This window comes from Balaenoptera musculus, chromosome 16, assembly GCF_009873245.2.
Source record: "Balaenoptera musculus isolate JJ_BM4_2016_0621 chromosome 16, mBalMus1.pri.v3, whole genome shotgun sequence".
NCBI classification, from domain to species: domain Eukaryota; kingdom Metazoa; phylum Chordata; class Mammalia; order Artiodactyla; family Balaenopteridae; genus Balaenoptera; species Balaenoptera musculus.
In genome coordinates, this window is record NC_045800.1 from 81307845 (window position 1) to 81334512 (window position 26668).

The 26668-nt window shown below is 43.9% G+C and overlaps 1 protein-coding gene across 1 annotated transcript in view; it reads right to left on the minus strand.

The window, feature by feature from the left end:
- Positions 1 to 11505: 11505 nt before the first annotated feature.
- KCNK1 (potassium two pore domain channel subfamily K member 1) overlaps positions 11506 to 26668 on the minus strand; it is a 47378-nt gene continuing 32215 nt past the window's right edge. Inside the window, exons 2-3 of the mRNA XM_036829644.1 lie at positions 17081 to 17476; positions 11506 to 12727 (exon numbers count right to left, since the gene is read on the minus strand). Of these exons, the coding sequence (XP_036685539.1) occupies positions 12468 to 12727; positions 17081 to 17476 (656 nt within the window). The 3' untranslated portion in view covers positions 11506 to 12467. The remainder of the gene's footprint in view (positions 12728 to 17080; positions 17477 to 26668) is intronic.

The following is a 26668-nucleotide window of genomic DNA, read 5'->3' on the forward strand; positions in this document are numbered from 1 at the left end:
CAATGGCCTGACAAAATCACTTAATAGCAAAATATAAAACATCCATCTGGGAGAAAAAAGAAGATAGAGTGTGACATGTCGCCAAACCATGGAGGGGAAGGGGATAAGAGAAAATATTGGGACTGAACAGCATGACTCACGGGAACAGTTTAGAAACAACAACAGAAGAATCTAGAAATGAACGCCATATTGGTACCTAGCAGGGGGTGGAGTAGAAAAGAGGAGGAAGAGAGAATTAGAAACTGCAGGGACAGAGCTATAACTGGCACCGGCACAGACACTGAGGTCAAGGCTGGCACTAGTGCAGGATGAGGCTATTAGAACACCAGCGGACTGCGGTCAGGACACATGGGCACCGAGCTGGAGCCAACGATGGCAGCAAATAAAACAGGAAGCAAGAAGAAACTGAAGTGGCAGTAAAAGTAAAGTTAGAAGGATGAACATGTAGCCTAAGACCCATTCATTCATGCAGCTAAGCATTCAATAGGAATATGGCAGCAAGTCCTTACTATGTGGCAGGGACTGAGCTAGGCAGGGGACCTGGAACTTTGTTGGTGAGACATAGAGTTGAAGGGTTTACATGGCCTGTTCTTTCTCCCTCAGCATCAGGCACATGCTTCCCCGAAATACCTAGAAGGAGTAAACAGAAGAAGAAATGATGGTTCTTTGGGGGATGCCGGACACTAAGCAGTTTCTATAGGAACAGCAGAACCCTGTAACAGGATGGCTTTGTATGGATAACAGGGCTCTCTAGGGGCAGATCTGTTGTGTGGGATGAATCACAGACAAGTGTGTCAAAGCTTCAAAGAAACGGGAGGAGGGTAGGAAATCTACAATGCATGATGAATGGGAACGTGCCGCTTGGTAGGGAATTTGATTGCTAACCCTCAACTTTGGAAAAAAAAAAAACCAAACAATAAAAAGAAGCCTTGCTCTCAGAAGGTAAGGCTTGCCTTGCAAGAGAACCTGTCTGTCAAGTTTTTATATCTATATTAATTTATTTGGGCAGGAAACACGAGGTCTCTGGATCACAGAATAGACCTTTGCTCACAGAGCGCTGCAGCAGGACCAGCTTCCTGTGGGGTGATATACCTGCACGTGCAGGGTTGTACCACAGGAGAGGACCCCCCCAAGCTATGAAACTCGGAGTTTATATAGTTGGCTGGCGCATCTGCCCTGCCTTTCCTCTCTGGGCAGGGTGGGTGAGGGTGAGAAGGTTGGAAGGGGAGGGATGGAGGGAAAGAGAGAGAGAAAGACCTTTGCTTTGCATTGTAAACAGATACTCTCTAGGGAGAGGAAGTTCCCCCCATCCCGCCCTGCTTTTTTTTTTTTTTCACTCTTTTGAATGTAAGCAAATGTCTCCAGATGAGATAAGACTTTAAATTCCTCCACAGCAATAAACAGGATCTCAGTTCCAAAGCATGTTTGCCATTCAATCATCCTTTAACCCAGGTTGCCAGTAAGCTTTGCTCAGAAGGCTCTGTGTATGGATATGAAAATGCCCATGGAGAATTATTTCCCAACACTGAAGAACTGACGTGTCTTAATTCTGCTGATGCTGTGTGTATGGTGGGGTGAGTGGGCACAAGTGGAGGCTTATCTCTGTTTGATGGGCAGTCCATAGCCCCTGTTTGGCTTTTTCTGACACCACCTGAGTCGGGGCATTGGGGTGCCTTGTTATAGCCTAGAGAGGGTAGAAGTCTAGGCTCCCCACTCTGTCTTTGCTGCCATGAATGAGGTGGGACAACAGTTTTTTTCTGTGGTGTGTCTTTCTTGGACCCTGAGTTCCATAGCTGGTACGCTTTCATGGCTCCACTTTTCACTCTTCTTGTGTTTATCTTACACATAATGTGCAGGGTTGAATTAATGGGAGGAGTAGGGAAAGTACCTCTACTCCATCTTTCGAGATGCAGAATTCTAAGTTTACTTTGACTTGCCAAGAGGCTAGATCTTTTTTATTTTTAATTTTATTGAAGTATAGTTGATTTACAATGTTGTGTTAATTTCTGCTGTACAGAAAAGTGATTCGTATATATATATGTATATATATATATTCTTTTACATATTCTTTTCCATTATGGTTTATCACAGGATATTGAATATAGTTCCCTGTGCTATACAGTAGGGCCTTGTTGTTTATCCATCCTATATATACTAGCTTGCATCTGCTAATCCCAAACTCCCACTCCTTCCTTCCCCATCCCCCCACCCCCTTGGCAACCACAGGTCTGTTCTCTATGTCTGTGAGGTCTGTTTTGTAGATGAGTTCATTTGTGTCCTATTTTAGATTCCATATATAAGTGATATCATATGGTATTTGTCTTTCTCTTTCTGACTTACTTCACTTAGTATGATCATCTCTAGGTCCGTCCATGTTGCTGCAAATGGCATTATTTCATTCTTTTTTACGGCTGAGTAATATTCCATTGTATATATGTACCACATCTTCTTTATCCATTCCTCTGTTGATGGACATTTAGGTTGCTTCCATGTCTTGGCTATTGTGACTAGTGCTGCTATGAACACAGGGTTGCATGTATCTTTTTGAATTATAGTTTTGTCTGGATATATGAAGAGGCTAGATCTTAATTATTCCCACTACAAAAAAAGAAATGGTAATTATGTGATGTGATAGAAAGTCCAACTATCGCTACAATTGCAATCAAATTGCAATATATAAATGTATCAGATCAACACGTTGTACACCTTAAACTTACACAATGTTATATGTCAAACATATTTCAATTTTTAAAAAAAGGTGGAGAAGGGAAGGCAAATCTGGCAATGAGGGAAATGAAACTTAAATAGTGAGACTGATTGACCAAGGCCCCCATGGAGCCTGCAAAGAATTCACATTGTCTTAGGATTCTGCCTCATTTTGAATTAAGTCACGCTTGTCATTGTGAAAGTGTCAGACCTTCTCAGTAGGTGGTGGGACAGCCTAAATTTGAGGAGAGAAGGTCACATCAAAGGTTTTGAGGAAGCGAGCTGCTAAATGGATTCTATCCATGTTTAAGAAATCAAACTTATGGTTAATGCTCTATTTAATCAGAAGCCAACACTGAGGACAGGTCACGAGGGGAGCGATTCAGCATCTCAAAGCCCTCCGACTGCCTTTAGCATCTCCCTTACATTTAACCTTTCAGCTTACTTATATCCACAGCACAAGCATATCTCCCACCCAGGCTTTGTCTGCCCATTGGCCCTAAAAGGCCTCTCTGGGTTTTGATAATTCTGATGAGATTTGCCCCCCACTTTAGGCCCCTTTGGCTTGAGTCAGGAGCAGGGTTAAGGGAAGGTGGTCTGACAGCCCCATTTCTACATCTCTGAGCTGCAGAAATAATCTGCAGTGACCGGGCAGTGTTTGGAGTCCCCTCCGTTGGCCCACAAAGTGGGTTCACAGCGCCCAGGGTTAGCCCCCAGGTCTCCAGAAGCACGAGGAGTGGAGGTTACAGGCTGACCTTATCAAACACCCTATGGCAGATGCCACAGCCATTCCAAGTTCTTGCTCTAGAAAGGAAACGATGTGGTTTTAGAAGCTGACAGATAGAAATGTAAGCCTTCCTTTCTGCTACATCTGGAGTTCTTTTTTGAAATGTTAAGACAGTGGCAATAAATGTTCTTTGAATGCTTTATGGAATAGTGTCCCAGCGTTCTGGGGGCAGAGGCAGAGGGTGCTGGTGACAGGTAGGGACAGGGTATAGGAATCTCACAGAAGCTGCTGCAGTTGGGAAGCAATCATACTCTCTGTTCCATTGCAGCCACTCAGTTTTAGACTGAGTAATAGATTTTGAGCTTCCTGTTATACCAAAGAAAGAGCATAAGTTTTTTGCTTTTACCAAAGGAAGACTTACACTGAAATAGGTTAATAAACCTACTTTAAGGATATCCCGTGACATTTTGTTTGTTTTCTCCTGGAAAGACTCTTATTGTAAAGAGAAGAATGAATGGTACAGATGTCAGAGAGCTGCTTGGAAAAATCGAATAATGCCTCGCTTGAAGAAAAAAAGGTGACAGTTTTTTAAATTCAGTTTCCAGGAGGCAGTTGAGCTGGAAGATCTAAAAAGTCAAATTCTGCTTCTTCAGCCTCGAGATGGCCCCATCATCACTGATACAAAAGGGAAGCAGCTCTTAGGCAAAATATTGCTCCGCTGTAAACCATCAGCCCAAGCCAAGGCCACACACATTCTATCTCTGTTGATTAAACTATCTTGTGTTTTTTGGAACATCTTTACCTATACAGCTAAGGACCCTGACTTATCTCACGGAAATATTGTGGGCATCAATGATCATAAAAGGTATGTGAAGTGCTCACCATAAGGAGACCTAGCTCTGAAGCCATTTTTCAGGTTCTCATACAGCGAACATTCCATTCTACTACGCAATGCGATGAGACTCTCGTTTCAACTGTAATTTGGGTAACAAACAATTCTTCACTTGCTTGTGTTTTTCATCAGCCAAGGGCAAGTCAAGTTCAATAGGGAGGGAGACCCTTGATGTCCATCAGAAAACTTGACTCTCTTTGCTGATGTCATTAATTGTACTGGGTACCACACATTTCCTTGTTTTTCTGCTTTTGTTTTTGCTTCCTAAATTACAATTATTTTATAGCTAAAAATTGAGTACTTATGAAGTGCTTTGAGATGGTAATGCCTGGAAAATAATTATAGAAAAAAATGTATTATCAGAACGAGGACAATGAAATACTGACGGTGATGGGTACAGAAAAAAACAAACAACAAAAAGCCTCCTACTTTATTTTTAACCCTACCCTCCTTTGCTTCTGCATTTCTTCCTACAGCTGCACCTTCCTGACACCTACGTGCTCCAAGCAGACGTACCTCCCTTCCCCTGTGAGGACTAAGGTCTTTCCAGACCTAGAAGGGTAAAAGTTCCTAGCTCTTTCCCTTCGCAAATAGAAAGTCGAATCCACTCATCTCTATGAAAACTACTCTTACAAAGATGTTCAATTACAGTCTTAACCTGCGTTGACTAAAGAAAAACACACAACCTAAAAGTTGCGAGTTATGTTTTATTTGGGGACCTTACTGAGGACTATAGCCCAGGAGACAGCCTCTCAGATCGTGCTGAGGAACTGTCCAAAGAGGGAAGGGAGGAGCCTGGATATCTAGTTTTTGCTGAAAAACAAACAGACAAACATGTAGTTGAACATCAAAAGATGACTGCTAATCACAAAAAACAGACACCTCCAGTTAATGATTTTAGTGCTTTTCTATGTAGGGGAAGATGCAAGAGTCTGGGCTCATTGGAATTACTCTTTTGATTTTTAAAAAAATTTTATTTTATATTGAAGTATAGTTGATTAACAATGTTGTGTTCGTTTCAGGTGTACAGCAAAGTGATTCAGTTATACGTATACAAGTATCTATTCTTTTTCATGTCTTTGCCCATTTAGGTTCTTACAGAGCACTGAGCAGAGTTCCCTGTGCTCTACAGTAGGTCCTTGTTGGTTATCTATTTTAAATATAATAGTGTGTATATAGGCATCTTAACTATCTAGGGCCAGTATCCTGCTTTTCTCCACCCTGAATCCCCTGAGGGTGCACAGTCAGGGGGCAACTGCAGTGGCTGATATCTTGATGAAGGGCAACATTTGTTTTGTTTTATAAATTTATTTATTTTATTTTTTAATTTTTGGCTGCGTTAGGTCTTCGTTGCTGCGCGTGGGCTTTCTCTAGTTGCGGCGAGTGGGGGCTACTCTTCATTGGGTGCGCGGGCTTCTCATTGTGGTGGCTTCTCTTGTTGCGGAGCACGGGCTCTAGGCATGTGGGCTCAGTAGTTGTGGCACGTGGGCTCAGTAGTTGTGGCTCGCGGGTTCTAGAGTGCAGGCTCAGTAGTTGTGGCGCATGGGCTTAGTTGCTCCGCGGCATGTGGGATCTTCCCGGACCAGGGCTCGAACCCGTGTCCCCTGCATTGGCAGGCGGATTCTTAACCACTGGGCCACCAGGGAAGTCCCAACATTTGTTATTTACTGGGATGGCAGCAACATTTTTTGTCCACACTTGCCTCTCTTCTCACTTAATTCCTACACCCTTCCAGCAGGGCTTTCTGCTTTCCTGGAGAAGCAACCTTCTTGTGTTTTTGGAAACCGTGAGCATTTGAGGAGCGTCCCCAGCAGCTCTGAGCCAGCAGAGGGGATGGCTCTGAGGCCGAGGTTCTCACACTGTTAGTTTCAGGCTCAAGGTGATTTAACAGACCTTGAATCTGCCCTGGGTGCATTCAGCTCCCAGTAACTCCCTTTCTTATTCAATACTGCCCACAGCCAGTGGGGATGTACACTCAGGCTGGATGTGCCTGAGTGCTGTCCTGGAGAGGAAGATGATTTGAGAAGCTCTGAGCAACGAAGCTGCTGGGAAGCCATCAAAGGCCTGCGTGAACTCGGCAGTGACCCAGTGTGGGGTGTCAGGGGGACACGCAGCCCCTCACCAGGGAGGTACGTCTTCTCCCGAGGAGCCCATCTGGCTCCCAGTGTGCCTTTATCCCCCAGTAGTTATTGGCACACAGAGTCCACGAAAGGAAGATGAGTGGAATAAATGAAGTTGTGTCTGTCCCCGCCTATTAATAGTAATGCTATTGGTTAGGGATGCCTGAGGCCTTCCCCGGCCACTGAGCCCACAGATGTTTCCCCGACCAGAGTCAAGGTTGTGGCTGGACCAGTCCCTGTGGTTTTTATTATGACTGCAGGATGCATCTCCACAACAACCGTCAGGGAACTCTGAGGATCCAGATTTCTTACTCACAGGTCCTGGAGGGTACACGGCACGCCCGGGGCCCACACAGTGAAGTCACGGGTAAAGAGAGTGTGGACCTGGGGTTCTGCCGTTGTTAGGATACAAGGGTGGGGTGTCTAGGGTTTCATGGGTTCACTCTTTATTGGCTAATTTCAGACATAAAGGTGGGAATTAGGGTGCGGAAGGGAGAAATGGGGCCACGCAAGCGGTCCGTTATCTGGGTCACCCAGGGCTTCCTGATAGAGGGAAACTACATGGGTCAGGGGGTGGCCTAATTCCTTATCTGGTTGTTGGGCTGGTAGCTATGTAGCTATGTCACAAGGCTGGCAGGGGCTTATTCAAGATGGATGGCTTTGGAAAGGGACGCCTTGGCCATCAGCAGCTCAATGTCAGTAGTTACGTTACAGAAGCACGGAGAAGCCTAGCAAAGCGAGAGAGAGGAGACCAGAAAAGAGTTACTGAAAGTTTAAATTTACATCAAGAAAGAGTAGAGGATGGCCCTAATCAGAGCCTCCCACCGTTCCTTTTCTTTCACCTGAAACACAAAACCTGAATTATTGAAGTAGGCTAGTATAATAATACAAACCCCTCTGCCTTTCTGTGACTGTCCTGCCACCTCTTTGCCCACAGGCCCGAACTGGCTCCGTTGTAGCTCTTGGACCCCCTGCATGTAGGCTTAGCCATGTTCCAAATTGTGCCCGATACCGGCCCTGGGCGGGGGGAGGAGGAACGACTGGGGCATTGCCCAGCATTCTGTCACTCTTGCTTGCTGCTGGCTCTGAGTTCTGACAGCAATGGCACGTGCCATACATTACAGCGACCTTTAAGAAAAGGGAACTTTCCAACACTGTTGGTGGGAATGTAAGCTGGTGCAGCCACTATGGAAAACAGTGCAGAGGTTCCTCAAAAAACTAAAAATAGTTGCCATATGATCCAGCAATCCCACTCCTGGGCATATATTTGGACATAACTCTAATTCAAAAAGATACATGCACCCCTATGTCCATAGCAGCACTATTTACAATAGCCAAGACAGTGAAGCAACCTAAATGCCATAGACAGATGAATGGATAAAGAGGATGTGGTACATATATACAATGGAATATTACTCAGCCATAAAAAAGAATGAAATAATGCCATTTGTAGCAACATGGATGGACCTAGAGATGATCATACTAAGTGAAGTAAGTCAGACAGAGAAAGACAAATAGCATATGATATCACTGGTGTGTGGAATCTAAAATAGGACACAAATGAATGCATCTATGAAACAGAAACAGACTCACAGACATAGAGAACTGACTTGTGGTTGCCAAGGGGAAGCGGGGTGGGGGAGGGAAGGATTGGGAGTTTGGGATTAGCAGATGCAAACTATTATCTATAGGATGGATAAACAACAAGCTCCTACTGTACAGCACAGAGAACTATATTCAATATCCTGTGATAAACCATGATGGAAAAGAGTATGAAAAAGAATGTATGTGTACAACTGAATCACTTTGCTGTACAGCAGAAATTAACACAACATTGTAAATCAACTATACTTCAATAAAAATTAATAATAATTACAGTGACCCTTAAAATCTAGCTTGGTCACTGCTTAATGGCTGGGAATAGGCTTAGTCCCAGTTTTAAGGTCACACTGTCCTAAACTGCAATCATTACACCATGTACCAAGTTGGGAACACCTGCACAGAGGAAAGCTTTCATTATGCAATCGAGCACATGTGAAAAAGGACACTTTTCCCAAGAATGCAGCAGTTTGAGGCAACAGTGTTTACACAGAGCATGAACAAAGTAACGCATGAGTTTCAGGTAAATTATGCTGATGTCTTTGAGCATCTGTGGATTCATTAGAAGGTTAAATACCTCATGGCTAATGGGCTCTGGGTTTCTAGCCACTGCTTAGAAATGGAAATTAAGTGCTGAGTTATATGATAGATGTATATATAATTATATATAAAATTATATATAAAAAGACTCTCAAAACTCAAGTTTCTTCAACTAAAAATAAATAATATAGATACATAATTTATTTACCGAAGATGTAAGCAGTGGTCTCATCTTCACATGTCAATGACAGCGAGGCTATACATTCGTTACCGTGCTACCTCCTGTTGGAAAGTGAGATGCTTAGTCTAAGGGAATTTCCTAGACAGTGGAAATGATCACTTCAAAAGCAAGGCTCTTAAAAACGAATTCTAATCATTTTGTATGGAAATACATTTTCTTTTATCTCCTTAAACAGAGAATATCAAACAGAGTTTAACATTGTTATGAAAATTGTGTAACTGAAATAACATCAATAAAAATACTGTGCCATCCCGGGAACTATTTGCCTCAGCCTGTGAAGGTTTTAGAGGGCAGGTCTCTTCTTCTTCATCTGGGTCTGTCCCTCATGTCAAGCTCCCAGAAGCCTGCTCTCCTTGGTGTACTTACCAGCAGTTAACACAAGGTTCTCAGCCGGGGTGGCAATACACTCAGATACACAAACCACACACAGGCGGCCAAGCAAATTTTTATCCATGTGGAAAGTCCATTTTTGCCACAAATATTTATACTTTTACAATCATATCGACCTGAGCATGTCCTGCCATTTGGCTTAGAATGGATACAACTTGCTGTGAATAACAGAGTTGTGGCGTTCCTGGAGCATCTGACAATTTTCCTCCTAAGTACACTAGAGGGGTCAGGAAGTAAACTCTTCTTCCCCGATGCGGAGCACAGGAGGCCGAGGGGATGGTGCAGGCACCGTGGATGCTTTGACAGGAACAGAGAAACTGCTAATTTAAAGCTGCCCAAGCAATTACATGGTCATTATTTCCAACTTGCGTCTTGAGACAATTTTTTTTTTTTGGACTGTGCCACCAAAAATTATAACATGGAAAGTCTGGGAACTATTGGGAAGCGGCACACTCCTTTATTTTCTGTGGGTTGGGAAATCAGAGCAGTAATTTTTTGAGACCTGTGTGCAAAGTAAGTATAAGCCCTGAGGGAAGCCAAGAGGGGGCTTATTTATTAAACGTACTTGACTGCCAGGCTGGGAAAAATACTTAAAATCATTTTTATTTACTTCTGGGTTCATTATTGCATTTTAGAAAGCTGAGGTTGCCTAACAGCACATATTAGATAAGTGAGATGTTTGGAATATTGTCTTCAGCAAACAATCTCATGTTTTGCCTCATACAGAAAGCTTGGGTGTACCAAATTTTCATAAAGTAAAACTCTTGGAAAATAATCCATCACTACATGGAAAACTTTAAATGTATTAAAGACACAGATCTGAAATCTTACTGGGTGGGCACAGTTGAATAAAGTAAATGGTAAATACTGTATTATTTCAATTTCAGCTTTCTAAGGAAGGGTTATTTCTAATTTTGCCCAGGATCTGTTTGACCATGTATGCATTTCTGAAACTACATCCCAAAAGGACTGACTGCCTTCCTGAATTGAGGATATCAGGATTCATCACAGCTCTCCTCAGCATGGAAGATTTAACAACAAATCACCAAATGGATGCACGATGCCACGCAATTGGGAAATTCTGCTCACTGAATTCTGAGTAAGAGATAGATAATCCCATGTTCGCCCTCCAATGCATGCTTGTGTCAATTTAAAATGAACTCTTTTCTGGAGCGAATATTAGCTGCTGTTAGTAAGAAGCCAGTGTACTACTGATAATTTTAAAGGGTTAAAACGTTTTGCATTGACCATTTCAGTTACCGTGACATCTCAAGATTTGTGAATATCTCCTTATTCATTTCCTAAAAGGCATGTAAGGCTGGTCTGTAGGAAGTATGAGCATGACTGACTGACTTTTCCAGACATCCCTAAACATTTTTTCCTGAAGCCACTCATAAATGGGGAGTTATTTGGGCCAGACTTTATCTGTCCCATGGGTTTCTTTTTAAGAGTCTTTGGGAGATGGCTCCAATGCCTTGGTCTATAGTCCCTTTGATTTGGGGGAGGCTAATTCTTATTCTGAGCTACCATTCTCTCCTCACGTTGAGTGTATCTGCTGCTCCAAAATCAACATACCTACTGGACACGCCTGACTTTAAGTTCACACACAATGAAGGATGATTTCTGATTCTCTATCCTGAGGGCGTTCTGTGGGATTCTTAAGAACTCAACCTAGAAGACTCCTGCCCAGGACTTCCATCCTTCAGTTTATACACAGCTCACACTCCAAATCCTTTTTTTTTTTTTTCCCCCCAGAATCCTCTTCTTTAGTGTTCACTTTGACCTTCAACTTCACACCTGCTCACCTCCAACTAGAGGGTTCCAATGACAGTTCTGGCCCAGCCGCGCTGCCCAGACTCCCACTTCCTCATCCCGCCCCCAGGGGACCCTGCCTCTGTTCTCTGGCTGACACAGCTCCCCCTCCCTCAGGACCCCAGGGCAACATCTGTCCCTTGGCCAGTGACAAAAAGAAAAGTCTGGAGAAGACACTCTCCTTTACATTTCATTTCTGACAGAGAGGCAAAACCTGCTCCAATTTTTGAACCTCATGCTTCATATTAAAAAGAACAAAAACAATGTGAAGGGTATTAAGGTTTAGCAGTTAGTTAAGGGTGTTCTCTGCGGATTCACAAAAGCTTTGCAAGTGAAGTATTACGTTCTCTTCTCAAATTCCTAACAGTGTCCTGTGTACAGCATTTAAATGTTGCCTTTATGGTTTCTACAAAGGAGTGCATACCTATTATCTACGTGGAGGAAAAACTTGCTTGATATATTAAAGCATACAATTGCAACCAGCTAACATTTTTATTTATTCAACTTATAAATTAAAAAAACTCTCGGACTAATTTGACAGAATCTGTTCATTTGGAGCGTCTGTGTTTGGGTTCTCTGCTTTAGTACTAGGTGATAGCAAATCATAATGCACTTTCAAAACAAAATCTTAACTTTTTTTTCTTTTCTTTTTTTTTTTCTTTACAAAATCATATTCTTTGTTACTTGTTCACCTCCAGAGAAAATGCTTACAAACATTTTAGACATTCGAGACCATACTACTGCAAGAGGGTAGAAACATTTATTGTAGCAGAATACTAAAGTAATTTTTATTGCAGCAACTTTTGATTCTTCAGTATAAAGAGAAATCAAAGGGGAAAATCTCTACAGTCTTGGGTTAAGAAGTGTGCTGGGATCTGGGGACCTAAACCGTATGTACAGGATATAAACATATTTATACTTTATATGTACACAGTTAATGGTTATCTAGTCATTATAAATAGTAGGTTTAACTTAGAGTCTACAAAAATAATGATTTTAGATGGGCACATGCAAACCAGTACACATAAACTTATTTGTAAAACACATCTCTATGCTTTTCTTTTTTTGCTTTTAAATATAAATGTTGCCATTTAACCATCAGCTAAATGATTTGAATGCAAATCCCAAAGTCCCCAATGAAAAGTATAAAATCTGCTTCTCTCCACAGAGACACCCTGCTTCGAGTGTTGTTCACCTATTAGTAAAGTCGAGATAATTTTGTCACATATGAATGACGGGTACAGACCCCATTTTCTCGGATTTCAGACAGTCCTCCAGAGTAAAAGCTTCCTTTGCTCCGTTATACAAAAAATATTGCAGACAGTAGATATTTGTGAAAATGTCACCTTGGCTTTTACATACTCATCAAAATGAACAAAGTGAAGCCTCCTCCCACTGCCCTGAGCCTGCGCTCTGGGACAGCGCAGCAAAGCCCTAAGCCTACTGGGTCGCGGCACCGTCGGCAAAGGCCGGTGACTGGGGGTGCACAAAAGGCTCATCCTGTTTCTGGTCCTCCTTCACGCTGGCCGCTTGGTCCATGATGGAGGAGAAGGACATCTGGTCGTGCTCTATGATGTGCACTTGATCCTCTTCCTTGTCTTTCTTCACGTAGAACATTTTTCTGAACTTCTTCAGCTCGTGGAGCTCACAGAAGGTTTCCAGAACCACCAACATGGCAATAAGACCAAGAAGCAGGTAACCTGTGTGAGAGAAATGACAGCATCTCAGGACGATCAAGTCATGCACGACGCAACCTATCTGCTGATGAATAAATCCACTGCCACTTCTATAATTTCTAGGGATGTTTTGAATTCCATGGCTCAAAGAGGGACGACCCAGAGAAAAATGGAGAATGACTTAACCTCCTAGACCTAAACAGACATTTCTCCAGAGAAGGCATACAGATGGCCAACAGGCACATGAAAAGATGCTCAATATCGCTAATTATTAGACAAATGCAAGTCAACACGACAATGCGGTACCACCTCACACCAGTCAGATGGCCATGATTAAAAAATCTACAGATAACAAATGATGTAGAGGGTGTGGAGAAAAGGAACCCTCTTACACTGTTAGTGGGAATGTAGATTGGTACAGCCACTATGGAAAACAGTATGGAGGTTCCTCAAAAAACTAAAAATAGAGCTACATACGATCCTGCAATCCCACTCCTGGGCATATATCCAAAGAAAACTCTAATTTGAAAAGATGCATGCACCCCATGTTTATAGCAGAACTATTTACAACAGCCAAGACATGGAAGTAACCTAAATGTCCATCGACAGGTGAATGGATAAAGAAGATGTGGTACATATATACAATGGAATACTACTCAGCTATAAAAAAGAATGAAATAATGCCATTTGCAGCAACAAGGATAGACCCAGAGATCATCAAACTAAGTGAAGTAAGTCAGAAAGAGAAAGACAAATACCATATGATGTCACTTATATGTGGAATCTTAAATATGACACAAATAAACTTATCTATGAAACACAGACAGACTCAGACACAGAGAAAAGACTTCTGGTTGCCAAGGGGGAGGGATGGATTAGGAGTTTGGGATTAGCAGATGCAAACTATTATATATAAGATGGATAAACAACAAGGTCCTACTGTATAGCACACAGGGAACTATATTCAACATCCTGTGTTAAACCATAATGGAAAAGAATATGAAAAAGAATGTATATCTGTATAGCTGACTCACTTTGCTATACAGCAGAAATTAACAAAACATTGTAAATCAACTATACTTCAATAAAATAAATTAAAAAAAAAAAAAGAATGACTTAACCTTCTACAAACCTGGATGATTCAGAATCACATGGTGTGATTTTGGGAAAAAAAGAAGTTGGGGCTGATGAGGCATTGTTAAAGAGAGATAACACACTGTACTCACCCAAGGGCAACCTCCCCTCCACTGTATAATCAGTGCTTCTCAAAAAGCCAGAGACATTTCGGAAGAGTTTCTGATGTAGCAGGAGTGCTTGGAACAAAGCTTGCCATCCTTTTCAGCACTCAGTGCTTTTAGCAGTAGAAATTACAGTTTAAGCTAGATGAAAATTCCCTTAAGAATGCACATGGAGGGACTTCCCTGGTGATGCAGTGGTTAAAAAAACTCTGCGCTCCCAATGCAGGGGGCCTGGGTTCAGTCCCTGGTGAGGGAACTAGATCCCACATGCCGCAAACAAGAGTTCGCATGCCACAACTAAGGAGCCCTCCTGCTGCAACTAAGACCCGGCGTAACCAAATAAATAAATAAATATTAAAAAAAAAAAAAAAGGAATGGATGCGGATATTTACAAGGTCTTTGGGTGTGGTTATTTACACTTTCACTGAGACCCAGTAGCAAACTAAGCTTTCCATTATGTGACTAGTCATTTCTGGGGCACGTGGACCATTCATCAAATAATTTTATCAGTTTCTTATTCCAACATGAAAGATAACCTGTTGCTTCAGGTAAAGTGCTATTCCTTGGAATCCGTGATAGGAAAACGGTAATTTTAAGTCAGTTCCAAGGTGTTTAAAATCAGTTTTCAGAAAAAATATTTTTTTCATCAGGGAAAGGAACAAAAACATGAAAATGAAAACTCGAAGAATAACAAAAATCCCAGTTTCATGACCCAAAATGGTAAAACGTTTGAGGAAGATTTTCAGAAAATAAATGAACCAGGGAAGCCAGAATCGGTAGCATAATAGGAACAAGGGGGTTGATTATGTCAAGAATGCAAAGTGACAGTTTTCTAGTATCTTTACAATTTGGTTATTAGGTTTTGGTAATAAGATAGCATATTTTAGAAATAGCAATGACATTGTTAGTAGACTAATGGCAAATCTCCTCCTTTTCCTTTATCCATTATGTAGTCAAACTCTTGAGTGCTGACAAAAATACCCGTGATGTTTCAGACAGAAGCTGCGGGACTTTAGCCTATCCACAAACTAATATACCTTTGTAACGTTCATTTGCTCCACCTAGCACATGCACTATTCAGAGTGCCTAAAAAAAACCACGATTCACATGGAAACAAGCCTGAAAACGTTCTGTAAGGATTTAGTACTCCATGGAAAATTGAGGAAATTAAACCGTTGGGTAAAATTTATGAGCAAACAATTAGCACAAGAGAAAAGTAGAGCTAGCCGCCATAATTAATTACAGAAACAAATTCAACATCTCTTAAGTCATGAAAAAATTAAATTCAGATAAGGAGGTAAACATTTTACCCTAATGCAAGACAAGAAAGTCTTGCGTTAGGTAATTCTGGTGATACTGTAAACTCATAAGGCCATTTGGAAAGCACTGGGTCAACATGATCTATGAGTCACCAAAGGGCACGTTCACTTTGGGTCACCCAGCCCACTTCCTGGAAAGATAACAAAGTAGAAAAACACATAAACATACAAAAGTATTTACTGCAGTGTTATTTATAATGCCCCCCAACTGGAAGCAAGCTAAATATTTGATGGAGGGCTTCCCTGGTGGCACAGTGGTTAAGAATCTGCCTGCCAATGCGAGGGACACGGGTTCGAGCCCTGGTCTGGGAAGATCCCACATGCCGCGGAGCAACTAAGCCGGTGTGCCACAACTACTGAGCCTGCGCTCTAGAGCCCGCTAGCCACAACTACTGAGCCTGCATGTCACAACTACTGAAGCCTGTGTGCCTAGAGCCCGTGCTCCGCAACAAGAGAAGCCACAACAATGAGAAGCCGGTGCACTGCAACGAAGAGTAGCCCCCGCTCGCCACAACTAGAGAAAGCCCACGTGCAGCAACGAAGACCCAATGCAGCCAAAAATAAATAAATAAATTTATTTTTAAAAATAATAATAAATAAATAAATAAATATTTGATCAAAGCAGGACTAGATGATGGTGTAGGCACCCGATAAAATATTATGCGGATATTAAAGATAAATATGGTAACTAGAGGAAATGTGCAATCGCCCCTGTAACCATTTGGTAAATATTTATGGAACTTGTATGGTAGCCAGGCACTCTTGAAAGCACTGGGTGTTTATTAGTGAAGCCTTTGTCCTGAGTGAGCATGGTTTCATAGAAAAGCTAAAATACATACAGTTCAACTAATAAGCATTTTGTCATGTTAAGACTACAGGATAGGGCCAGGCCAGAACACCCGGCTGCCTGAGTATGTACTGTGATTTCCTAGAAGACATGGCATGAGCTGAGTCTTGAAAAGTTCCTGAGAAGGCAGAAATGAAAACTATACGTACAGGGGATGGTGGTGGTGGGATGAACTGGGAGATTGGGATTGACATATATACACCAATATGTATCAAATAGAGAACCAATAAGAACCTGCTGGATAAAAAAATTAAATTCGATTAAAATCAAAAACAAAAGAAAACTGTACATACAGTATGATGTAATTCTACACATTGTGAAAAGACAGGAAACAGACACACAAAAATAAATAGTTTTTGCCAATGGATTTCTAAGTTTTCCATGACATTATATTGAATTTTTAAAAAATTGTTTAAGTTATAAGTCACTGGCCATCTGAATTTTATGCCTATTTTCCACATGTAAAATTCTGAAAGAGGCAAACATATTCTAACTTCTTCAAAAAAGAACCAGATGGACAAATGAGATAAGCAACTGGTTTACGATTTTCCTGGTAAATGAAAGAACATGATGGATTGTTAACAGGCTACATCCTAGCCCTGGTTTTCTTGAGCTTAAAATAGTTAATAAAGTAGAGCAATTTTTTTTTAATCAAAAGTTGATTATCAAGTTATTCTGTGTGGTGCATTCTTATGCTGTCATTTATAGTGTCTATTACATTACCGGTAAGAAACTGATGGGTACTTTTAAGGTGCCTGGGAAAAAATAATTCTCAGTAATAAGATTTTTGCTTAAAGCATTTTGAAAGGAATCATGATGAAATGAAAGTGATGGGAAGGTGGCAAAATGGAAAACTTATCCATGGAAAGCAGTCAGGGCTCTGATGAGTGGCTCTCCGTGAGTGGGTGAGGGGGAGCTTGGAACTGCCAACAGAGCCCCGGCGGGGACAGGGTCCGTGAACCCCAATACTCACACGTGATCCCAATCTTGTAGAGCTCCCTGAATTTTTGATTATAGCCCTCTCCGGGAACATAATCCCCGAGGCCAATGGTGCTCAGGGAAATGAAGCAAAAGTAAAAGGATTCCAGGAAGTTCCAGTCATCCTCTAGGAGGGAGAACACCGCGGCCGGGATGAAGAAGAAGCAGGACACGGTGACCACACCGAGAAGGACGGCGTGGACAATGGCCACCGCCTGCTTGGAGAAGCCCCAGCGGACGTGGAAGTAGAGGACTGGCCTGCGGGTGACATGGATGGTGACACGCTGGACCACCGCCGTCAGGAACAGAAGGGTGAAAGGGATGCCGATGACCGAGTAGATGATGCAGAAGGCCTTGCCCCCGTCGGACAGGGGCACAGTGTGGCCATAACCTGAAAGGGGAAGAGGTGGAAAACACCTGATAAATAACACACGCCTGCCGTCCACCCCTCCTCCCCTCCCACCCAGGAGACGAGCCGGACGAAATTTACGCTGGTGCTTCAAAGGCTCTATCCTGTTACTGCAGTAAGATTCAACAGTGGGTGCCACACATTTGGGAAGTCCATCACTCTGGATCAAATCTACCCAGCTCTTCCCGACGCATCCAAGCCTGATTTGGAGGTCACTGTTAGGCTGAAACAGAAGATCTGTGTGCGAGGGAGCTAACACTTCATCGTCTCAGGCCATCAGGGAAAATGCATGCATGAAAGGATGCTTCTCTGCCAGGAGGGTGTACCCCTCCCCACTCCGCTCCCCCCAACCCTCCCCAGGAGCCTCATTAGGATCCAAAGCCAGTACAGACTTGCTCCAAAACACTAGAACGAGGCAGATGACGGTACAGTGGGAAGATGGGGGGAAGACTCAGTGAGGATACAGACATCAAAAAAGAGGAAGATACATGAAGATGAAAGCACACCAAGTCACAGGGCTGAGTGCTTCTTTTCAAATATTTTGTTCGATGATCTGGTTAAACGGCACATCCAGAAACTGCTAACCTTTTTTCCGCCTTGTCATTTCTGTAGGTTCCAAGATGCCATATATTCCACAAAACAGACATAAAAAAAAACCCCACACGTTAGGGTCAGTGATCAAAACATATGTCTCTCTGACTTTCCACTAGGTTTCGGTCATTCCCAAATCAAGCCAGTCAAGAGACTTCATCTGACAAATGCCTGCAAGAGAGAAGCCAACGGACTGTTTTTAAAATCTCACAAGCCCTTCATCCTGAAAGGATGCACATGTCTGAACAAGTCTGTCCAGGAAAGAGCCAACTAAATGCATTTTTTTGGGTGAAATCAGCTTCTGAAAAAAAACCCCTCACTCATGGGGTTATTACTGAAAAGTGGCTTCAAAATCTGATTTCTAAAATATATCCTGCTTAGAAATAACTCTGAAAAACCTTCAGCTTCAGATCTCCTGATTCTCTGCTTTATACCAATTTCCGGGGTCGGGGGGGTGGGGGCCCAGGTCTATGCGGCCACCAAGAAGCTGCCCCGGTTACTCCTGTGCCTGGCCTCAGCACGACAGTCAAGGTGGTTAATCCCAGAAGGTTATGAACGAATAGGGAGTCCCAGCAAGCTACTGAAATTGTATGCACTTGAACATCTCCACACCCGTGCATTTTCTGGAAAGAGATGCCAGAGCTCAGACGCTCAGAAGGATTGAGAACCACTGTTTTGAGCATCGGGTCCTGAATCCATCCGGTCCTCCCACACCCACAGCTCCTGGAATGCTTCAGCTGATTCCAGGCATGGTTAAAGAGGGAGACGAGTCAGTCAGGGTTTCCAGAGGGTAACATGAAGGACGGAGAAAGCTTGTAGAATTATGTTCATGCAAAAAAAGGAAGCAGCAGAAATGTGAACGCTTCACTTTTGAGGAAAAACACATTACAGAGGAATCAGACTTTATGAGTAAAGCAGCCCGTATCACAGAAGACAGGGGTCAATGAGAGCCATGCCAGGCATTAAGGAGGAAGGATATTTTAATGGTCAGAGATCTGGAAACAGAATCTGATAATGGAATCTTATTTAACACAACAAAGCCAAGTGGAAAGTGATTCACAAATTTGGTAATGAGCCTCTGACCAAAAGTATCAGGAGACAACAGGGGATCAAGCAGAGACTGTAAGTGATGGATTGACTTTGGCAGGAATTGTGGAGCGAAAACATAAGATTAGCTGAATTTGTTAGACTACGTAAAAGCCTTGAAGCCATGATTTTATTAGTTTGGTAGCATTGCTATGAATTATCTTCACTAAAAGTGTAACACACCTGTTTCACATAGGCCACCTCTTCTGTAGCATCTGTTCCAATAAACTACACGATTTCAGTACTAGTAGAAAAAAAAATTAATTTCTAGTTTTAAAATACTTTAGGCTATAGTTTTTACTCTCCAATGATAATAGCTCTTTTTATTAGAATCTTAACTAAACTTCCATTTACTAAAATGTTATCTCCAAGCCATAGAGATAATCATTACAAGACTCTAGAATGGCTGTCTGCAGTAATGATTTTTTTTTTTTTTGTCAGTAATGTGTTCCCACTAAGAGATTAAAAATCACTAAAGTGTAGATGCCTCTTGAAAGCCAGTTTCTCCTTTTGATGTTTGCATAAATAATTTTTGTTAGTGGAAAGTACAATGTAAAATTTATATCTCATCTGCAGTCTCTACACTTTCAGCGCTTTACTGAGTACACAGCAATTCTTTTGCAATAGACAGCTGAATGCACCAGACAGAAACGTTCAGTCCTAGTGAATTGTAATGAAGCAGTGAATAATCTGCTCAAGTTCAACTGATTCCCCAGATAAATCGCAAAGCAAAGCTCATATTTTTATCTCAGAACCACATTAAAATCCTTTACAAACTAGGAAGGATTTAGCAAAATGTTAATACCTTACTTATTTGGTGTTCCTTAAATTTTTCTAAGGCTATGCATATAATTTTGGGGCCCAAAAGATTGAGCATGGCAAAGTCTACTGGAAAAATGAACTTCAAAAACTTAGGATCCAGGGACGTCCCTGGTGGCGCAGTGGTTAAGAATCCGCCTGCCAATGCAAGGGTCATGGGTTCAATTCCTGGTCCAGGAAGATCTCACATGTCACGGAGCAACTAAGCCCAAGCGCCACAACTACTGAGGCTGCACTCTAGAGCCCGCGAGCCACAACTACTGAAGCCCGTGCACCTAGAGCCCGTGCTCCACAACAAGAGAAGCCACCGCAATGAGAAGCCTGCGCACTGCAACGAAGAGTAGCCCCCGCTCACCACAACTAGAGAAAGCCCGCGTGCAGTAACGAAGACCCAACACAGCCAAAAATAAAATAAATAAAATAAAATAAAAAAACTTAAAAAAAACCAACCTGTTTGTGGCCTGTCAAATCTACATTGTACATCTGCTTTAATTTTTAAAGAAAAGGGCACACTGACCAGAAGTAAAGAATGTCCACGCTAAACACAAAGATTCAATGCCTCCCTTCCTGGGATACCGAGGCTGGGACTCCTCTGATGACAAGACTGCCTTCCCAGGTGCCAAGGCCGTGCTGACTCGCTGTGCGCATGTGCTGGTCTGTTTCCTTCAAACCTTGAAGGAATGGATCCCTGACTTGTTGGATGTTCTTTGTTCTGACAAGATATAAAACTGTGTCGAAAACCATGCTTCTCTGGAGCAGTTCCTCAGAGTCATATGGGAAGCTGGCTTCCGGGCTATAGTCCTCAGATGGCTCAGATAACACTCTTTTCTATTCTTATTATTGATTGTTTATTGATTTTTTTTCATCGACAGCTATCTAGGCAGCACACTGACCTGTCCTGATCCTCCCCTGGACCTGAGACTTCTGCTTGGCCCAGTCTGTTTCTAATTCAGTTTTTCTGGGGGTTTTTTGTTTTGTTTTTAAAATATTTATTTATTTGGTTGTCCCAGGTCTTAGGTGCGGCACACGGGCTCCTTAGTTGCAGCACGCGGGCTCCTTAGTTACGGCACGCGGGCTCCTTAGGTGCGGCATGCATGTGGGATCTAGTTCCCTGACCAGGGATCGAACCCGGGCCCCCTGCATTGGGAGAGCGGAGTCTTATTATCCACTGTGCCACCAGGGAAGTCCCTGTTTCTAGTTCACTGCTGCCTTTGCTTTGGGGTTACTCTCAGGATTTCTTTCCACCTCTGTTCCCCTGTGAGCTAATGTAGAAGAAATGTGTGGGTCACCCCGGGTCTACCTGGTCCCAATTCCACGAGAACAGGGATGGGAGGGTTTGTACCCCCTCCTGATGAGTACCATCCACATCAACCTCTTGCAGACGTCACAGCCTGTCACAGAGGATGCTCTACACCCGTGGGCCGGCATTCTCACCCCGGCTGCTGCTGTCGTGCGTGCGGCAGCACCCCGTCCCCACTCCTTGTGTAGGGGTCAGCACACCTGTGCAGGCCCCCGCTCCCCCCGTGTGCCTGTCACACACAGACCTACCTTCCACCCCTGGGACCTCTGACGAGAGAGTTGGAATCCTGATCTAGAGCCTCATGATTGTGCAAAACAGCGCAGCTGAGGAATCACACATCACATTCTAGTCTGTCTTTTTGTGATTTCTTTTTCGTTTCCTCTCTCACCCATGCCTGACCACGTCTTAGAAATTTTTTGACAACAGGACGACAATGAGAAGAAAAGCTGAAGGAAGCAACAGAACAAGGGTCTAGTCCTTCTGAAAGCGCCAGTATTTTAAACAAGCCTTTCTGATCATATTTCCTCCACCGGTCACTTCCCTCAGGTGTGCCTTTGGGTTTGACAGAATTATCCTGCAGCCATCACTTCCCTGAGGTCTAAAGTTCTTAGACTGTAAAGGCTTCCCAGTCACGCACTTTTAGAACAGGGTTTGAAAATACATGCCATAGGCGTTTTCCCCCCGGGCAAGGATGCTGTGTAGACAATTCCAATTTCTTTTCCTCTAGGAACAGCGGGCACCTTGCCCTGTGGAAGACAGGCTCAAGAGGTAAAGGAAAAAGTGCTGGAGGACCAGAAGACGACACACCATTTACTGGACCCTGAATTTCCAAGCCCCGCCATGCAGATCATCAGCATAGTTCTTGTTTGTCCCCAAGCCTCAATCCAGGCTAGAAGTGGTCCTAAACTCTTGTCTGGTGTAAAGGGGTGGAGGAGCCCTGGATGCTTGCTGGACCAAACCACTCCTTGCTTTACAGAGACTCAAAGCAGTGATGTCCCAAGGTTTTCTGGCAGGAAAACACAGGTGTCTACTTCACCTTGGTGGAAAAATCTCTATACCTTTCAAAGGCAGAGGTTCCTGGAATAAACTTTTTTTTTCTCTTCCATTTGACTTTAAAGACTCTGATGCTCTTGAACATTGAGAACACAGGGAGGAAAGTGCAAACAAAAAAGTCCTTTGCAATACCACACGTGTAAACCAAAGGTGGTGCTTAGGGAAACGGGCCGAGGAATCTGACATCCTAAACTTGAATCCCGGCTTTGCTTCTTACTAGCTGTGTGACCCTGCAAAACTTTATGCCTTCATTTCCTCGTCTGTCAAATATGAGTAATACCTCTACCTCTTACCTCTTGGAGGTATGATGAGGATTACACCAAAGCATCCATGTAAAGCAATGAGCACAGATGCTGGTACCTAGGAAGTACAGAGCAAGTAAACTCTTCTACGGATGCTGAAAAAAACTAACAATTCTCTCGATAATGTGTATGCTCTTCCAGACTGGCCACTAGGCATGCTAGTTAGAAGATGTCTGTATTCTCTCCTCTGTTCTCTGCTCACATTTTAATTTTCCCTCCATCCTTCAAGACTCCTCTTCCACACTGATGGGTAAAGCAGTTCCTGCTAACAACGAAACACCTAACAACAGCACTCAGGGGACAATCTGATACACAGGACTTTGTGGCCTCTCTGTAGTTGGGGACAACACTAATGACCCCCACCCACTCCAACAGAAAAATCCAAAGGCTCCCTCTCAATTTCTCACTCCCTTCACTGTAAACGGCCCGGTAAGGCCCCATTCACCACAACCACGTTCTTATGGGTAGATCCCAGGAAATTCCAACGATTAAAGGTAGGTGAGACCCCTTCCACAAAATTTCTCTACTAGGTGGTATGTTCTATACAAAGAAAAGAGGCACTACATAGCCACACAACCTATTGTTAGCACAGGGAAGTTCAAGTTCTCTCCCCTTTAGGTGCTGCAACAAGCAGTTACTTGAAAGGCTGGGCGGAGGCAGATACCACACTCCTCTAGAAGCCAGATTTCAACCACCTTCTGGTCCAATCAGGTGACAGAATCTTCAGGATCCTTGGTGAAGTGGCAGAGCACTGAAGACGGCCGAGTCCTCGAGCTGGAATGCCATGGTGAAGGATATCCATTTGCTGGGTTCTAAAGGTTTTATACCCCCTCGTGCAAGAGTAGATGAAAAACATCTCCAGTCAACCTACGTAACTTGAATGGAAAACCATCCATCTCTCCCATGAAAATACTTGTAGTACTCCTTATGCTAATTCATGGACTCTGGTCTATACTTAGGCCTTGCTGAGACCTCAGGAGAGTGGATTTCTAGTTAGGGTCTCTCAAATGCTAACTAACTTCCCCTGGAGTACATGTTCCTAATCAGGGAACTTCACATGTTAACTCCCTGCCCCTGGACTACAGACGAATTGATAGGAACGCTACCACACCATCGATATGGGAATACACAACACCTCTGTACTTCTCTTAGGGTCTGACGTGACTGACTTTTCCTTCTAGGAAATCTCACTTCTCTCGGCTCTGGGTCATGGCCCAGTCGGCACAGGATCTCCTTCAGGAACACCCGTGAGTGGGTCTTCCACAGGGCGAGGCTCGCCTTGCTGCCTTGGTCCCAGAGCAAAGCCACATGCATCCGCCAAGGACACGTGCCTTGGTTACCGGAAGCCACTGAGATCAGGGCCACGTCACCGCAGCATTGCTTGGCCAAAACTTACTAACCCGATATGCCAGGGAAAACTCAAAAGCAGGCGGGGGAGGTGTGTGGGATGGAGGAGACAAGAATGGGAAGATTCAGCGTGTTGACAGCTGGCTTGTGGGTACACGGAGGATTCATTATGCAACTCCCTCTAATTCTGTCTATATTTGAAAATAACCTAGAAGGACAGACTTAAAAGTGAAGGCTTTGATGTGTGGATGTAAGAACAGTTTTCCATCTACATAACATCGAGGAGGACATTCTAGATTTTTCTTTACTCCTTGAAATCCTGCTTTGGTACAGGGCAGTGCTGGAAGTTAGCACATGAACAGAAGATCAATTAGGACACAGAGGTGTGGCATTCAGAGACATGAAGATAGAAATGTGCTTTTTAAACTGTTACAGGGACTTCCCTGGTGGCGCAGTGGTTAAGACTCCGCGCTCCCAATGCAGGGGGCCCGGGTTCAATCCCTGATCAGGGGACTAGATCCCACATGCATGCCACAACTAAGAGTCCACATGCTGCAACTAAGGGTCCTCATGCTGCAACTAAAGATCCTGCGTGCCGCAACTAAGACCCAGTGCAGCCAAATAAATAAATGAATGAATGAACGAATGAATGAATAAATAATGGTGGTGGAATTATATATTAAAAAAAAAATGGTTACAAGTCTGTAACAATTCCATAACCTCCTTGAACAGATGGCTTAACACCTCCGGCTGTGCTTTGAGGGCACAAACTCCCAGGCTGTAGGCAGCTCAGACGTGTGTGGGCCGGATGGATGGGGGGACGTCAGTTCTGGGGCTTCCTCAGGAGAACTGCCAGAGGGCCCATGCACACCTGCTGTCTGCTCCTAGATGGGGGACACAGTTCTCAGGTCCATCTGCCAGCCTTGGGGCAGGGGGGAGTTGCAGCGGTGCGGCCCACGGAGCACCTCCTGGTCCTGCCAACCTGTCACTGATGAGCAGCGTTCCAGAAAATGCTGTTTCTCTAAGGCTGAAGGAAGTGCAATCCGCTCCGACACGGCTCCCCACAGATGCTGGGCCTGACCTCATCCTCCTGTGAAACTCCCGGGGCAGGGGGACAGGATTCTTGGGGGGCGCCGAGCACTAGAGCGGAACAGAGGATTTGCAGCCAGAACCCAAAGGCAAGGCAGCCCTCCCGGCTCGGCATCAGGGGGAGTGGGAGCCCTGAGGACAGAGCAGGGCAGAGGCAGGGGGGTGAGGACGGTCCGGGTGGCGGGAGTTCGGGGGGCATGTAAAGGGCCAAGCTCTCCCAGCCACCCCGGTGGCTCAGGTGCCCTCCTCCCAAGGGACCCTCAGATGTGCACCTGGCTCTCCCCGGGGGAAGCTGTGTCTGCCTTAAGGTGATTTCAGCCCTAAGTTCCAACTGATGTTTGCTGAGCCCTGAATGTGTTCCAGGCAGCGGGGTTTGAAAACCTCACTTACATTCAGGTACGAAGTCATTCAACTAGAACCACCCTGTTCAAGAGAAGCCACGCAAAGCTCACTGATGCCCCAGCCTGGGGAGAGGATCCCTCTGTAGCAAAGGCAGACTGAAAAGAAAAAGATTTACGTGAATGGAAACAGAGGCGCAGATGACACACCCACTTGTAAAGCTGACACCTTAATAAGGGGATTCGGGTACCACATTCCCAAAAATGAAGTATTGGGCTCAAAAGCGTCACTTTGAATAGAATTTTCTAGCTCACAGATATGCCGGATTTTAAGCGGGGAAAGCAGAAGGAACAGGTCCGTCAGAGGCCTCCCTCACTGGTCCAGCTTTGGTGGGAAGATCTGTGGACCCCAATGCCCTTCCTTCTACTGGTTCAATATGACCTCCATCTAAACGACTGTGTTGAAACAGGTCTGTCTCCTCCAGGTCACCAATGGCTTCCATCTAGTGAAATCCCCCAAACAGTTCTATTCTCACATTTCTCAACTTCTAGGCGCCATCTGACCAAGCTGACTGCCCCCTTGAAACAGTTTCTTCCCTTGGCTTCTCCCTCTCATTCGCTGTCTCCCGGCTCACAGGCCCTTCTCAGGGTCCTTCGCTGGTCCTTCCTCCGTGGTGAGCGTGCTAGACTCCAGCCCTCCAGGACTCACCCCTCATACTCTGTCTACACTCACTGCCAACCCCAGACTACAGCCACCGGAAAGCAGAGGGGGATCAGAGTCGAGCCTGCTTGTGACCTAACAGCAGCATGACATCTTTGAGGCAGCTCTGCCTTGGATGATCGCATCCAGACTCGAGGCTTTAAGTACCATCTTTACACCTGTGGTTCTTCAACCTGGCTGCACATTAGCTTCACCTGGGGGCTCTTAAATACCTTAGAGATGTCACTTCAATTGGTCTGGGATGAAGTGCAGACGTTAGTATATATTTTTAAGCTCCCCAAGAGACTCCAACATACAGCTAGGATTGAGAACCGCTGATCTATATACTACAGTGATGGCTCCCAAATTTACTGGTCCTCTTTTCTGAGCTTTCAGTTTATGCCTAACATCCTATTCAAAATCCTGTCTTGGATGTGATACAGGCATCTCAAAATTAATATGTCCATGAAAGATGTCTCAATGACGACATACTTAGGACCACCTCTGCCCTCGTCATCACCCCTCACCCTGAAAACCTCAGCCCAAATC